This window comes from Halichoerus grypus, chromosome 3, assembly GCF_964656455.1.
Source record: "Halichoerus grypus chromosome 3, mHalGry1.hap1.1, whole genome shotgun sequence".
Classification (NCBI taxonomy): domain Eukaryota; kingdom Metazoa; phylum Chordata; class Mammalia; order Carnivora; family Phocidae; genus Halichoerus; species Halichoerus grypus.
In genome coordinates, this window is record NC_135714.1 from 9,769,219 (window position 1) to 9,784,511 (window position 15,293).

The following is a 15,293-nucleotide window of genomic DNA, read 5'->3' on the forward strand; positions in this document are numbered from 1 at the left end:
TATAATTAAAGGGGACAGAGAGATTGGTTCAGCTTAAACCCAGGCCCTCCCCCAAAGCCCTCCCCAGCAAAGCTGACCCCACCAGACATGAATGTATCTTTATTACAGAGAGCACCTTCCTCACTGGCATGTACTTCTGCAAACTGCATGAGTGCAGATAAGGACTGCATTCTCTACCTCGATTTCCCTAGTACTCACAAGTACCTCGCTTACCAATGTTTGTCAGGGGAATAATTTAAAGAGCCAAGGCCATCACATAGTAAACATATAGTTGCTCTCCTAGCACCTTCCCCAAGAGCTTAGTTGTGGTCTGGGGCACAATGTGCTTCCAGGGACACCAACTCTACTCTCAGCCCAGGAACAGAGCTCCTGATTTACTTTAAATCAACAAGCAAGTACATTCATCTGGCCACGGTAATTAGTTTAGGGTGGACAAAGGTACCTAAGTTGAATCAGAGTAAATCTTGGGATTTTGGCCAGGAATGAGAGGACAAAGATATTTCTCTAGAGGTTTACAAATGAGAAAGCAATTACCTCTGTTGGGGGCTGAGGGAAAGGGAAGAAATTGGGTCTTTGCAAGATGGGTCTTTGGGGACATCACCATGCTCTTGGATCATGCTCTGCCTGAACTCTGCAGTCTTGTGAATACTACTATGGACTGGATGTTTGAGTCCCCCCAAAATTCATATATCAAAACCCTAAGTCCCCAATGTGATAGTATTTGGAGGTGGGGCCTTTGGGACGTTTAAATATCATGAGGGTGGAACACTGCTGGGATGTGTCCTTACGGAAATAAGAAGAGAGAGATCTCTTTCTCTGCATGCATACATGCAAGAACATAACCAAAAAGAGAGCCCTTACCAAGAACTGGACCATGCTGGCGCCCTGAACTTGGACCTCCAGCCTCCAGAACCAAGGGAAATAAATATTTGGTGCTTAAGCACTCGTTCTATGGAATTCTGTTCTAAACAGCCTAAACTGCCTAAGACAGTGAGCTAATACATTTCCTATAAACATCTGTAGGGTTTTTTTGACTTGCAACTAAAATCACCCTAACTGCTCTATGCGGCTTGCATGGACATTTCAACACTGAAAAAAAAAAAAGAAGAAAAAGAAATGGCATAAATTTGGTCATATGCTCTAGAGTTCCTATTACTTTTTCCCCTACTTAATGTGCAGATCAGAAGAGATGATACAATATTGACTAGAATATAAACCAGAAATAATTATCCATTGTCACAATTCTCATTTCTAGTTCCCTAACCCAGTGGTTCTCAAAGTGTGGTCCAAAGACCCCTGTGGCTCCTGAAATCTTCCATCAAGAGCTCCACAAGGTCCAAACTATTGTTAAAATACTAAGGTGTTATTCACCTTTTAAATTCATGAGTACACATGCTATTTTCCAGAGGCCATGTGAAGTTCCCAGAATTATCTGAAAAGGCTATTAAAATCCAACCATGTTACACTACATCAAAAACTAATGATGTAATGTATGGTGATTAACATAATAAAATAAAATTAAAAAAATCCAACCATGTTAAGTGTGATGCTTAATTTTCTTCATGTAGTTCAACCAAGATGACAACAGCAACATACTGAATACAGAAACAGCCACAAGTAACCAGCTGCTTTCTATTATGCTAGACTTAAAGAGATTTGCAAAAATGCAAAACCATGTCACTTTTCTTCCCACATTTTGTCATCTGGGAAAATTTGCTGTTTTTCATGAAAAAACTGTTATTTATGTTAACCTATAGTGAGTTAATTACATTGAATGAATACATATAACCTTCTCAGTTTTAGTTTCTTATTTGGTAAATGTCAACAGGTATAATCCACATAACAAAAGTTCTGTGAGATCCTCGATAATTTTTAAAAAGTGTAAAGTGGTCCTGAGTTTGGGAGCTGCGGCCTTAATCCTTCCTGACGCTGAGGCTCTCTCCTACAGAACATGAAGTATATCCCGAAGACAGCACACACAGACTGGGAAGAGCCTGTACGAGCCGGAAGCAGCGTCAGTACTCACCAGGGCCCAGTCAGAGCGCAAGGGCCAACAGGCAGAGGTTTGGGTGGGCGCATGAGCGTCAGTACGAGCCGGAAGCAGCGTCAGTACTCACCAGGGCCCCGTCAGAGCGCAAGGGCCAACAGGCAGAGGTTTGGGTGGGCGCATGGGCTGCAGGGTAGCTTTTGGAAAGGAGGTGCAACAGCACCTGGAGGGCAGGAAGGCGCATGGAGACACGTTTTGGGGGAAGAGCAAGAGTCTGCTCCAAAGCAACTTGCTTTCTGCCATATTTATTTGGAGATAAGAGATTTAAACAATTGCCTTACATAAAACTGACAACTGATGAGAAAAAGTATATGCTAAAAATGAAATAGTAAAGAATCCTCTCCAACCTATTTTAAAAGGTGAGATGCAAATTCACATAGCCTGTCAGCTATTATATTAATTTTATTTTTTTTAAGATTTATTTATTTATTTGAGAGAGAGAGAGAGAGAGCAGAGCAAGTGAGAGAGAACATGAGTCAGGGAGAGGGGCAGAGGGAGAAGGAAAAGCAGACTCCCCGCTGAGTAGGGAGCCCGATGCGGGACTCGATCCCAGGACCCTGGGATCACGACTTGAGCTGAAGGCAGACGCTTAACAGACTGCGCCATCCAGGCGCCCCTCAGCTATTGATTTTAAGCTGTAACAAAAGGTAAAACCACAGGCCAGGAAAACAATAATGTGAACCACTGCTGAAAGGAGCTTACCTACTCCACTTGGCTTTCTCCCACATGGACTTGCTGATGCTGCTAGAATTTCACGGTTTTTCTCTTCCTCTGATGGTACGAATATCTAAAAAGTCCGAAGCACCATAAAAAACTAAGTTAACTGAGGTTTTTACAAGACACGACTAACCTCAACTTAATTAAAACATCTAGCACCTTGTAACAACATAAAATACTTTCAAGTCTGTGTAAAATTGAAATGAATACATGCCCACTTTTAAAAACAACAAACGAACAAAATCAATCTCATATTTCATCCATCAATGTTTCTCCCGTTGCTTTAAAAGTAAAACTGCAAATCAGTGTGACACACATGGCCCTCGCTGATCATGCCCCTCCCTTGCCAGGTCTGCATTTGTGCACAGCACCCTGCATCACTGCAGTGCCCATGGTCACAACTGACCCTCCCGCTCCGTGTCCAGAACGTGCGTCTTTGCCTGCAAGACTCTTTTGTTTCTTTTTCCTCTGGTAAGCTTCTACGCTACTTGTAAAACCCCACTCCAATAGCTTCCTTGCAAGCCCTCCCGTCTGTGTACCCATTGCTCCTGCTGGTAAGTTGAGTCTCCTCTGTACTGTACATAGTCCCCATGTTTACTGCTACCTTGTCTCTCTTATACTCAGAGGGTGCCACGAGAGCAGGCTGCAAAGGGGGCGTGGAGATTCAAGTTATACTTTGGAAATGGATCATATAAGAACGGACAATGGATTAAATGTGGGGTGACAGCAAGAGACTGAGGGTGACTCCTGGTGTCTGGTTTGAGTAAACGGAACTATGATGGCACTATTTACTGAGATTATTGAGGTTCTTAGCTTTCCTGCCTCGGGGTATGACAATAACAATGTCTAAGTGTCTCAAGTACACTGGGAACAGAAGCCACGTGATGCTGAAGGACACATACACCTGCATGTGGTGAAATGGTACTCACACCATCTACAGCTCAGCGTAACTGAACTATCAGCCATACCTCAGTTTTCAAGGTGCCTTTCAGTGCCCGTCCTCCCAGAACATTTGACGGAGACTCTTCATTGCCTAATGAAATTCAGACCATTAAACCAATTCAAGAATTTGCTTACAAAACACATGCCAAATCAAAAGGTAACAGAATGTTATTATCTAGCATGCCATGACCCCTTCCTCTGATGTTTTATTTTGCTGTCAGTAGAAAACAATAAAAGGAATATGGATGAAAAATCTTGGATGAAAGGCAGGGGTCATTTACTCATTTTTGGGGAGTGAAATTGTTCCTTGCTGTTAAGACGGCTGCCCAGAAAGAATAACAAAAGATTATTTCTGGAGACATCACATTTCCAAATATTTTTCTACAGTGTTCTGTATCAAGTCTGGCCCTAAAAGAAAATGTTCTGGGGGCGCCTGGGTGGCTCAGTCGATAAGCGTCTGCCTTCGGCTCAGGTCATGATCTCAGGGTCCTGGGATCAAGCCCCGCATCGGGCTCCCTGCTCGGCGGGAAGCCTGCTTCTTCCTCTCCCACTCCCCCTGCTTGTGTTCCCTCTCTTGCGTTCTCTCTTTCTGTCAAATAAATAAATAAAATATTATAAAAAAGAAAAGAAAAGAAAATATTCTGGGCCACTGAGATATATTCCCAACAAAGAAAATGTTTATGAACAGACTCACTTTGCTTGCTTCACCCTGACACAGCAAAGTCTACAATCATGTTAGGAAGCTGTGAGGCAGACAAAGGAAAATGGCATTTTCTCTGGTGGAGACTCAGTCCCATCCCTGCTGCAGTCCTTTCTTTCTCTCTTCCTTGTCCCTCTGTGACTGTGGCTTCTAGTTCTTTTACCCGCCCACACAGAAGCCTCCAGAGAAAATCCTTCCTTCCTCTAAGAGGCTGCAGGCTTTTCCTTGCTAAAACCTCTTCTGTTTCTGCTCCTTCAGGGAAACAAAGGTGGGGAGGAAGGAGTAACAGACTGTAGCAATGGTTAAGTCATAAAAACCCACAGAGCATGCAATTTACCCAGGCTAAATTCAATGGAAAATTGTCAAGTTCCTTATTTCAACCCTTGGAACACTTCCTAACGACCCCTTTCTTAAGTCCCTTTAGTGAACAGGACTCAATCTACTGGCCTCAGCTTCCTGAGGCTGTATTTGATGACATCCAAGGTCTGTTCCAGTTTAAAAGTCCAGGACACTAGAATTTATAGCCAGAGTAGAAAAGTCAACGTCCCTGACCCCTTCAAGTCTAGCCCATGACGTCCCTCTGAGTTCTCACAGCATCTAAGCACCTGCCACCAGAGTGTCACTGCCTACTTAAAACACAAGGCTGGATTCACAGCTGCTCCCCATTTTGAAGAGTTATCTTTGCATTCCCAGGGCCTAGCACAGTAGAAGCTGACACAGAGTGTCTCAGGTTGGATGGCATAGTGAATGACTGAGTCCAAAGCTTACCCCTTTGAAAGTTATCAAGTATTTCTAGCAAGATCAACACTCTGAAATCTGTCAGGAGGGAACATGTTTCTTTTCTCTTTCAAACAAATGCCAAACCAGAAACTCATTTTACCTGAACAAAAAACTCAGTTAAAAAAAAAAAAGTGCTCCCCTGATGATAAGTAGCTAGCCAGACTGAACTGACACATATCACAAGTCCATAGCACATCAGATGAGGCCGTGTTTGTTGTTGCATGATTATCCCCATTTTATACAACAGAAAACAAAAGCTCAAAGGTAATTTTTTTCTAACGGGCCCCAAGTACTATCCAAGTTACTTAAACATTCAGAACCCATTTCCTCATTTGTAAAATGAGGGTGATAAAAAAACACTCCTTTCACAGGTCTGTTGTAAGGCAGTGTTCATTTCTACTAACAAGAAACCCGAGGGTCAAAGGTCTAGCAACTTGCACATGGCTGGCTGACTTCCTGTCTGCCAGCCTCCTGCCTCTGCTCTCCTAGCATACGAGAAATGGGTCTAAGGTTTTCAGTTTTTAAACCCAAGCTTCTAAGTTCAACCTTCCCATTTGAGAAGTTATTTTATGACATTCTGGAACCAAAATCCTCTCTTGGAAGACTGTCTTAAATGTACTCTACATGCAATCATCTTTGTAAAATGCTACAATGTGCAATTAGATTCTCACCTATGTCATGCAAATTTTCTTCAGGAGGAACAGTGACCTTGAGGTCCCCTTCCTCCTGGGATGACTTCCTCATGCCATTACCATCTCCTGCTTTCTCACTGGACCCTTGAGCCAGCCGTCTGCCATCGTGATCACTCTTTAGAGTCAAGTCCTGCTCACAGTTGGGAGCAGACAGGGCTACACCGTGGGCAGCTGGAAGGACTGGCACGTGGGAAGGGCCAATTTCTGATTCCTGGCCATTAGTACATTCAGTGGTGGTGGCGTTCACGGGGCCCGCGGGCCAGGACTGCTCAGGGTAGGACGGCTCTGCTGCAGCGTCTCTGGCAGGTGGCGCGTCATCGGCTTTCTCAGCACCGGGACTTACTGCTGGCAAGCAGTGGATCCCGGGGGAGGAGTCCTCAGCCGTCGGGCCCGCTGTTTGCTCTGGTCCCGTCAGATCCTCAGGTGAGTCCGCTCCCCTCCGCACACCCCTCCCCGCCCGACAGGTGCTGTGCCCTGCGGTAGCTGCCTCCCGACTCCCCTGTCCAATCTGAACAGAGCTCAGCCACGCACTCCTCTCTGAGGCATTTACGAGGCGCAAACTGCTCTCCCTCGGTCCCTTCCCCGCCGGCGGCACCTCGCGGGGGCCGTCCTGGCCGCGCCCCTCCTCCGGAGCTCGCGCAGCACGTGGCCGGCCGCCCGCCGCAGAGGGCGCACTGACTGCCGCCCTGTGGCGCCCCTCCTCGGCGCCCGCCGCTCTGCCCCCTGCCGGCGGCCCAGGGCGCGGACAGCTGTTGGCGGCCAACAGGCTGGGCCTCGGGGCCTCGCCCTTGCTCATCCTGGCGGCCGACGGGGGCTCTTTGCCGTCCGTGTTGCTTGCAGTCTGCGGGTTCTCCTCCCGCTTGCTGAGGCCGGCGGGCGCCGGCACGCACTCGGCCGTGCTGGTGGAAATGATGGCTGCGTCGCCCAAGTCCTCCATCCTTTCCGTGCCAGGCGGCTCGTCGTCCTGTGGGACTGCACCCATCATGACTGCCTCGCGGCCTTCGGAGGTGCTGGTGGAAATCATGGCGGTGTCGCTGATCTCCTCCACTCGTGTGACCGAGGGCTGGCCGTCCTCCCGAGGGGCGGCGCTGGACACGGGGCCCTCGCAGTCTTCTCCCGAGCTGGTGGAGATGATGGCGCTCCCGTCTTTTTCTTCCAGGACAGTGGCGGGTCGCGCCTTCTCACTTCCGGCATGGGCGCCGCACACAGAAGCCTCGCACTCCTCTGCAATGCTGGTGGAGATGAGCGCGCACTCGTCTTTGTCCTCCTTGCTGGTTGAGGCGAGCGGGCTCTCCGGTGCTGTGGGTGCGCTGGGCGTGGGGCCCTCGAAGTCGTCGCTGCCCAGCAAGCCTGGGCCCTGAGCGCGGTCTTCCACGGTGGCCACTGGCTGCTGACTCTCCGCACACGTGGCGGTCGTGGCGCTGGAAATGGGCACTTCGAACTCTTCCCCTAGGCTTGTGGAAATCATGGCACACTCGTCTTTCTCTTCACTTCTCACAGCAGGGCCTGGGCTCTCACCTCCTGACACTGCACTGGGCATGGGGGCCTCAAACTCCTCCATGTTTATTCTGGTGCCTTCCATATTTTCTCCGGTTCTCAGCACGCTGGAACGACCTTCGGCCACATCTGCAACTGTGCTTAACTGAGCGGTGTAGTCATGCGTGGTACTGGTGGAAATCATCAAGCCCTTGCCTGGACTCTGAACCCCAGCTAAACAAGCGTGGTTGGTAACCCTGTCACTGGCTGTCCTGGCCATAAGGCCGTCGCATTCTTCATTGTCCACTGAGGTGATGACACCTTCATCTTCTTTTCCACCGGGCGACGTGTGACCAGCTTCACATTCTGGGACTGCCCTGGACGCAAGTACCTCGTAACTGCCCCCCACCAAGCCAGTGGAAATTGTGGTATCATCAACTTTTTCTTTTCTGGTTAGCAAACTGTCACTCTGACCTGAAGCTGCACTAGTCATGGGACCCTCGCAACCTTCGGGAACTGGTACCACTTCACCCTTCCCTGAAGCCGCACTGGTCACACTGCTTTCTACAATCCCTTTTGCACTGGAGCAGATCTCCGTATGTTTCATGCCCTTCTCTGCACCACTCATGCTGTCAACATTGCTCTCGTTGGCATTGGTGATGGTGGCTCCGGCCTCAGCTCCCACGTGCCCTGCCACAGTACCAATCTGACTGTCGCCTTCTTCGGCACTTCCACAAATCGATACCCCTTCATTCTCCTCCTCTGTCCCAGTGCAAGTGGATGCGTGCCCGATTTCATTTCCCCTTCCAGTACTGGTCACCACCCCTTCACCTTCCTCATCCTCCTCTTTTGCACCGGTGCTGGTTACAATTCCTTCATCATCACATGGCCCAGCAGCGACTGATGGCACGTTAGTGGCTTCTTTGGCTACCGTGCTATCCATTGCACTCTCTCCATTGTCTTCTGATTCAGAACTTAGAGCAAAGCCCTCGCTGCCCTCTTCTGAACCTGTGCAGCTCGCCGGCCCCTCTCCATCTTCTTCTGTTATCCCTGTGCTGGTGACGGCACTTTCGCCTTCTGCCCCGTCATTCACAGAAGCGTCTCCTTCCTGGGGGGCACTGGTTCCAGGTGGCGTGTCATTACCGACAAGGGCCACGGCTGCACCTGTAACCACGCGCTCCTCCTGTCGCTCGGCACCTGTTACTGAGCACATAACAGAGGTAGCGCTTCTCCTTTCTGCTCCGGTGCATGTCACAGTCCCCTCAGTTTCTTTTTTGGGGCCCATTCTCGTCGTATTTCTCTGGAATCCATCCACCTCTTCACTGCTTATGGAACCCTCCCTTATTTCTGTCCCAGCACTTGTCACCGCGCCATCGCTTTCAACCTCACTAATAAAGGTAACAGTTCCTTCAGCCATTTCTGAGCCTCGACGTGAAGAACCGTCACATTTTTCTTCAGAGCCGGCACTGGTGACAGCATCATCTTTCTCTTCTGTCACACCACTGTTGACATTGTCTTCAACTGTAACTTCGTGAGCAGTCACAGGGTCCACTGCCCTTTCTTCAGATTCAGCCATAGCACACTCTCCACTCTCCCCCTCCTTGGTGCTTGTGAGGAAGGGTTCACTTTCGGCAAATCCTTCTGTGACAACACCTCCACCTTCTTCAGCTGCAGCAAAAACAGTGCATTCGCTGGCTTCTGCCCCAGTGTGAAGAGGATTGTTTCTAGAGCATGCACCTGTTATGAGGCCTTCATCGGCCTCAATGCTTGTGCAGGGCACAGCCACCTCACCCTCTCCTGTTTCTGAGGAAGTGGTCGTGGCATGCCCCGCCTTTACTGTGTTTAGGGGAACACCTTCATCCTTCCCTGCAGTGCTAGTGGCAAAAGAAGTCTTTTCGGCTCTGCCAGACCCCGCTGTCCCATTGGCAGTTTTTCTGTTCCTTTGCTGTAAAACTGAAGAAGCAGCGTTACTTCCAGCGCTGGTGTCTACCTCACTACTTTCAGTCCTTCCTTCAACCACAATTGATGTGTTTTCCATTTCACCTGGGCCACTACTACATTTAAGTTCAACAGTCTCAGCACCTTTTTCTGTACTCATGCCTACCACAGGGTCAACAGTGATGCCATGCTTTTTGCCATTTTCTAGGACACCTCTCGTTGTCTGCTTTGAACTGGGCTCTGTGTTGAAGTCACTTTCTTTCCTGGCCATGTCCATCAAGCCGCCTTCTTTGTGAGCATTCCCATTTTCCGTATTCACGTCTATTAACTTGCTACCAACAGGCACATTTACTTTTCCTTGTTTAGTGTGCAGCACAGCAGGCTGGAAACCTTCTGGAATGTGTCTTCTGCCATCCATGCTTGCTTTTGCCAGTGTATCTCCTGTGGAAACTGCCCCACTCTCTTTGCTGTCTCTTGTCCTAGGGACTTCTGATTCCCTAACAGTCCAACTTTGGTTAGGAACATCAGAGTGCTCCACAGGGGAGGCGCTGGCTGTGCCACCTTCTAAAACAGTCCTTTTGTCAATCAAAGGACTTACATCTGTATCACGAGATTGTTTCTGAGGCATCACAGTTACTGAACTTAAGGACGGTGAAAGATCTGAATTTAGGGAATGTTCATGACCAGCATCTCCTTGAGCAACATGTTCTTCAGTGGGTCGGGTTGTGTTTTTCAAATTCTTTTGTGCCCTATCATTTTCTGATGGGGCTCGAGACAATAGTCTAGGACTAGTTTCAGAGTCTGTGTTGGTTTCATGAGTTCCCTGTTGAATGGGTTCTTTCTCCCCAGGGTTCAGTTTGGACACAGCACTTTGGATATGCACTTTCCTGGTCAGGGTGCCTTTATGGTTAGCGTGCTTTTCAGAATTACTAACAACTCCTGTTCCACGTCCTGATTTACAGGCTGGAGCTGCTGTTTTTGAATCTACTGTGGAAGTTCTTAATTCATCCTTTAGAACCATGATAGTGGTTTTTTGTTTCATAACATTTTCAGAGTCAATGTCTTGCTGAGAACTACTATTGCTGCTGTCTTGGGTTTTAGATACTTCAAATGCATTTTCAACAGCTGGCTCAGAATCAATTTCCATTGGCTCTTGTTCAGGCATTAATGTGGTATCACTGCCCCTTTTTGGTTTCTGAACAGAGGAACTATTGGGAGTACTCAAGGAGTTTGCTGCTGATTTTTCTTCTCCTTTGGTCATTTCTTGGGATAAGCTTCCTCTTCGGTTTTCACACAACCTTCTACTTAATTTCTTTTCCATAACCGAACTACTCCCTCTGGTCTTTTCATGATTACCGTCAACTTCTTTACCATCCTTGTCATCTGATTTGTTTTCTTCCTTCTTTTTCACTTCCTTACTACCGTGCTTTAAGCTTCTGCTTTTGTGCCCATCTGATAACTTCCTCTCAGGTCTGGAGGAGCCTGACTCCTTATCAGCCTTATATTTCTCCTTTGCTAACGGTAACTTGGCTCTGTGACTAGAATCCTTCTGTGTACCATGTGCTGAGGAAGCGGCACTGTCCAGTACAGCTTCAACCCCAGTGTCCTCAAAAGGTTTGTCTTCAGCTTTAGACTTTCGCTGTCTATCTGGGTCGATCTCTTCTGTGTTCTTCTCCTTATCTGATTTTGGAGTGGCTGCCTGTTTTGTGACACTTTCTTGTAATTCCATTTCAACTACTTTTAACTGTTTGCCTTGACTTTTTGGTTTAGACTTTAACATAAGTTTCTCTTCTAGTAGGCTCTTTGTTCTTCGCTTCTCCTTGTGAACCACCTCTTCTGGTTTTGAATTACTATCTAAATTAGTTGAGTCTGTATCACACTTATCCTCTGAATAACTTTCACTTCTTCTCTGTAATGTGATTCCATGTTGCCTGGAACTCAGAGAATCTTTCTGAATTTTAGAATCACTTGATCTTCTTGATTTGTGCTCTGCCTTAGTCTTTTCGGCTGGTATGTGCCTCTCTTTTTTATTGTTTTCTTTACGAACATTCTCATCTGTTTTTATAATATATTCAGAAACTGGCTTTCCATCTTTGCCTAAAATTGATAATTTCCTTTCATTCTTATGTTTACTTTTTCGTTCAGTTTTATCATCTGAAGAAAGTTTTGTTTGCTGACTTTGCTTTTGAATATTTTCATCCACTTTTAAACCTTTCTCCGAAGAGTGAAGCTCAGTCTCATCACCTGTTTTATGCAGACAGTCACCTTTATATTTATGTTTTGTAGACAATTTGTCTTCTGACAGAGTCTTCTCTTTTTCAGGCTTCTCCTTGGAGGATTTTGCCTCTTTCTTAGGTAGGCTTTTCACATGTGGTATTTCAGAATCATCTTTTTTTAGATGCTTTTCATTTTTAAGTGTGCTTTTCTGTTTCTGGGGCTCTTCTGTGCCAATTTCTGACCGTTCCGCTTGCCTTTTCCCATCTCTTGTATCAGGCTCTTCCTGTGCCCCTTCCACCACAACAGGGGTAGATGTGCGTCTTTTATGTTCTCTTTCTATTTTGGGTTCATTTTTGTTTTCGTCAGCTGAATGCAAAGATTCTGAAAGTCTCCGGGCAGGTTTACTTAGTTCACTTTTTACATGAACATGCTTCAGATCCTTTGAAGAAGACACCTTTTCCTTTTCACAATGCTGTAAGAAAATAAAAGTTAAAATATGAGCAATACTAAAATCGATTTTTATATTCAAACTTAACATTTGGGAACATTGGATATGCTGAATGCTGTCATGTGTCACATGTTACTTAATCTCAGCCAGCAGCCTGTGGTAGGTACTGGTGACCTCATTTTATGCACCAGGAAACGGAAGCTCAGAGTGGCTTCATAACCTGATACCCACGCAACAAACTGAGGCGATTTCATTCTCAATTGTGTACTCTTCCCACTACATCACAGACATCTGTGCACAGACTAGTTATTATTCCTGAGACTTGTCCATGCATTTGGGAGGCCTTTAACTCCAAATTGTTAAAGCTCACTAATACCCAATAGCCATTAATGCCATTAATAAATATAAGCTGCATGAAATGACAGTCTGATGTTCTTTTTAGTCCCAAAGCATAGTCTCTGATGATGAAGACAATTTAAATATTTTATACTGAAATAAAGGTTTCCTAACATTTTAATTTGGGAGCCTGAATTATTTATGGAAACCTCATGAATCCAGGCTACTTGTAGGACATTCTACTTAGGAAGTTTCAAATGCACACAATAACTCACTCTAACAGTAACCATATCACATATAAAGCATGCGTATGTTTATGTAACCAAAGGAAGACAGTGATGGACCAGTGCATCTGGCCCTTCCTCCCTGTCCCACGGTATGGCACTGAGGAGATTATTAATATTAATGAATGAATGCTGATCAAACACACTTTAGTACAGTCTCACTGACTACTACCAGTAATTACTCTTATTCAAATAATGGAATGAAGTTCTCAGAAGATCTGTGTCTCTGGGTCAGTTTATCACTGTACCTTCTTACCATTTAACATAAAGATTAATGCAATTCTACTAACTCAGGGAGTAGGGCGCAGTGAAATCTTAAAAAATACTTTAAAATTCATCAAAGAAAGAACAAGTATTTTATCAACCTAATTTTACAGTAAGTTTCAACCAATTAACGTGAATAAATATTTTAAAACATGCCATTAAAACATCAGGATCTACTCATAACTATTATCTGTAATTTGTGAATAAAGAAATCAAGATTACTTATTGGATACGAATAAATAATCTCTAAATTATTAGTTTTCCCTTGGAAATGCTAATATAGTTTGGGAAGAGGGGCGCCTGGCTGGCTCAGTTGGTAGAGCATATGACTCTTGATTTCAGGGTTGTGATTTTGAGCCCCAGGTTTGGCGTGGAAGCCCACTAAAAAAATAAAAAAGTTTGGCTTCAGAATTATAAACATGGCAGGGTAAATAAGGATTTAAACCCAGTGAAAGTAAAAGTTTATCCCAAGAAAATAATCCAAACATTCATTGAACATAATTTTTACTATCTAAATTGATCAGATCTTGGAAGTAATCTAAGTGCTCAACTCTAAGGAAATGCTTAAATGATGGTATGTCTGTTCAATGTAACACTACACAATCATTAAATATAATAATTACAAGCTTACAAGGTAACATGAGTAAGAGGGAATGTTAAAATCATTTTGCAAGATTACATCCACTCTACGAAATTATGTACATTTGTGGATGAGGAATGCAAGAGAATGAAATGGATGGTCTGCTATGGCAGAGGGATTTTAGCCCCCCTCCCCTTTTTTATTTATTTAAAAAAAATATTTTATTTATTTATTTGACAGAGAGACACTGAGAGAGGGAACACAAACAGGAGGAGTGGGAGAGGGAGAAGCAGGCTTCCTGCTGAGCAGGGAGCCCGACATGGGACTCGATCCCAGGACCCTGGGATCATGACCCGAGCCAAAGGCAGATGTTTAACAACTGAGCCACCCAGGTGCCCTCTATTTTTATTTTTTTAAAGATTTTATTTATTTATTTGAGAGAGAGAAAGAGAGAGCGTGAGAGAGAGGGAGCATGAGCAGGGGGAGGGGTAGAGGGAGAAGTAGACACCCCACTGAGCAGGAAGCCCAATGTGGGGCTTGATCCTGGGACTCTGGGATCATGACCTGAGCCAAAGGCAGACGTTTAACTCACTGAGCCACCCAGGCACCACCTCCCCTTTCTTTCTTATTATCATTACTAGCAATTTTGTTATTGCCAATATAAGAAACAGGGGTGAGGAGTTGGGGGGTGAGGGAAAGGAAAGTAGAAAAAAGTAGCTGTTACCTGGATAAAAGATTACATGAATCAACTGGTCAAAATGAGGAATTCGGGCCATAATAGGATGCGGGTTCAAGATGCTGAAGATGAGGGATTTTTAATTTAACTTGGAAAAGATAAAATTGAATTTCTAAGTTTTACTACAAAGGACTGAATGGCCTGTATCTAACAAAAGATCATTTAAAATGGGTTTTATTAATTAAGACATACCTCACTTGTCTTGAGAGTTTCTTTGGAATCTTCTTCAGATTGAGGTTTCTTTTTAGAATTCTCTTCAACATTCCTAAGTGGGAAGAAAGAGTCATACATGAACTTTATTTGAATCAAATGTTTCTCAGGAAGGTTAAAAAAAAAAAAAGCTTAGTTTTCCTTTATTATAAACACTTGATCCATAAATGGAAGTCCAATGCGCTATCCATTGCGCCACGGAGCCACCTCTTGATCCATAAATGAAGGCTCGTTACATTTCAATTTAACTCCTATCATAGTCAACAGAAGCAAACATAATCCCCAGTGTGACACAGATAACTTACTCTTGGCGCTAAAGGAAAGTATACTTGAAAAAAAATTCCTAATTTTTGCTTGAAGATGAGTATTTTATGGGTTATAATTAGATTTTGAAAGTCTTACCATCTTTTGAGTAAATAGGGTAGTAGCATTTATTCAGATCAATAGGAATGAGGTACAGTAAGAAAACTGAAAGCAGACTCCTCTCACTGAGTTCTGCAAATTATTGATTCTGCTACCTTGAAGTCTATGACAAATGTCCATAATTGCATCCTGATCGTAGCTTTTGGCTCCAAGGACTTCAGAGCCACTTCAGCTTTCTAATTCTATAGAATTAAATATAATGCAATGATAAGTAAGAATTTGGTTCAGCCCTCTGGTTTATGGGGAGATACATGAGATATTGTTGAAGAGAATGCCTAGCAAGCCTGGAAAATGGATGCAGTCACTGTAAATAAGACGTTATTGAATGTCCACAGTGGAGATACTTCCTGAGTATTCTAGAGGGTCCATGAACTCTGAAATTCTAGAAACAACTGTGGGTTTATGCATGTGCGTTTTTCTGGGGATCCACCCTCCAAAAATGATTACGATACACTACTTTGAAATATAGATATCAACACAATGAATTATGCTACGGGAAGTGA

General features: G+C 44.9%; 1 protein-coding gene across 4 annotated transcripts in view; it reads right to left on the reverse strand.

Annotated features, from left to right (window-relative positions):
* BOD1L1 (biorientation of chromosomes in cell division 1 like 1) overlaps nucleotides 1–15,293 on the reverse strand; it is a 53,608-nt gene that overhangs the window by 21,188 nt on the left and 17,127 nt on the right. For all 4 annotated transcript variants that reach the window (XR_013446279.1, XM_078068394.1, XM_078068392.1 and 1 more), the window contains exons 9-12: nucleotides 14,350–14,422; nucleotides 5,858–11,981; nucleotides 3,733–3,797; nucleotides 2,750–2,834 (exon numbers count right to left, since the gene is read on the reverse strand). Coding sequence is in view for 3 of the 4 variants with exons in the window: in XM_078068394.1 (XP_077924520.1) it covers nucleotides 2,750–2,834; nucleotides 3,733–3,797; nucleotides 5,858–11,981; nucleotides 14,350–14,422 (6,347 nt within the window). In the remaining variant the exon portion in view is untranslated. The remainder of the gene's footprint in view (nucleotides 1–2,749; nucleotides 2,835–3,732; nucleotides 3,798–5,857; nucleotides 11,982–14,349; nucleotides 14,423–15,293) is intronic.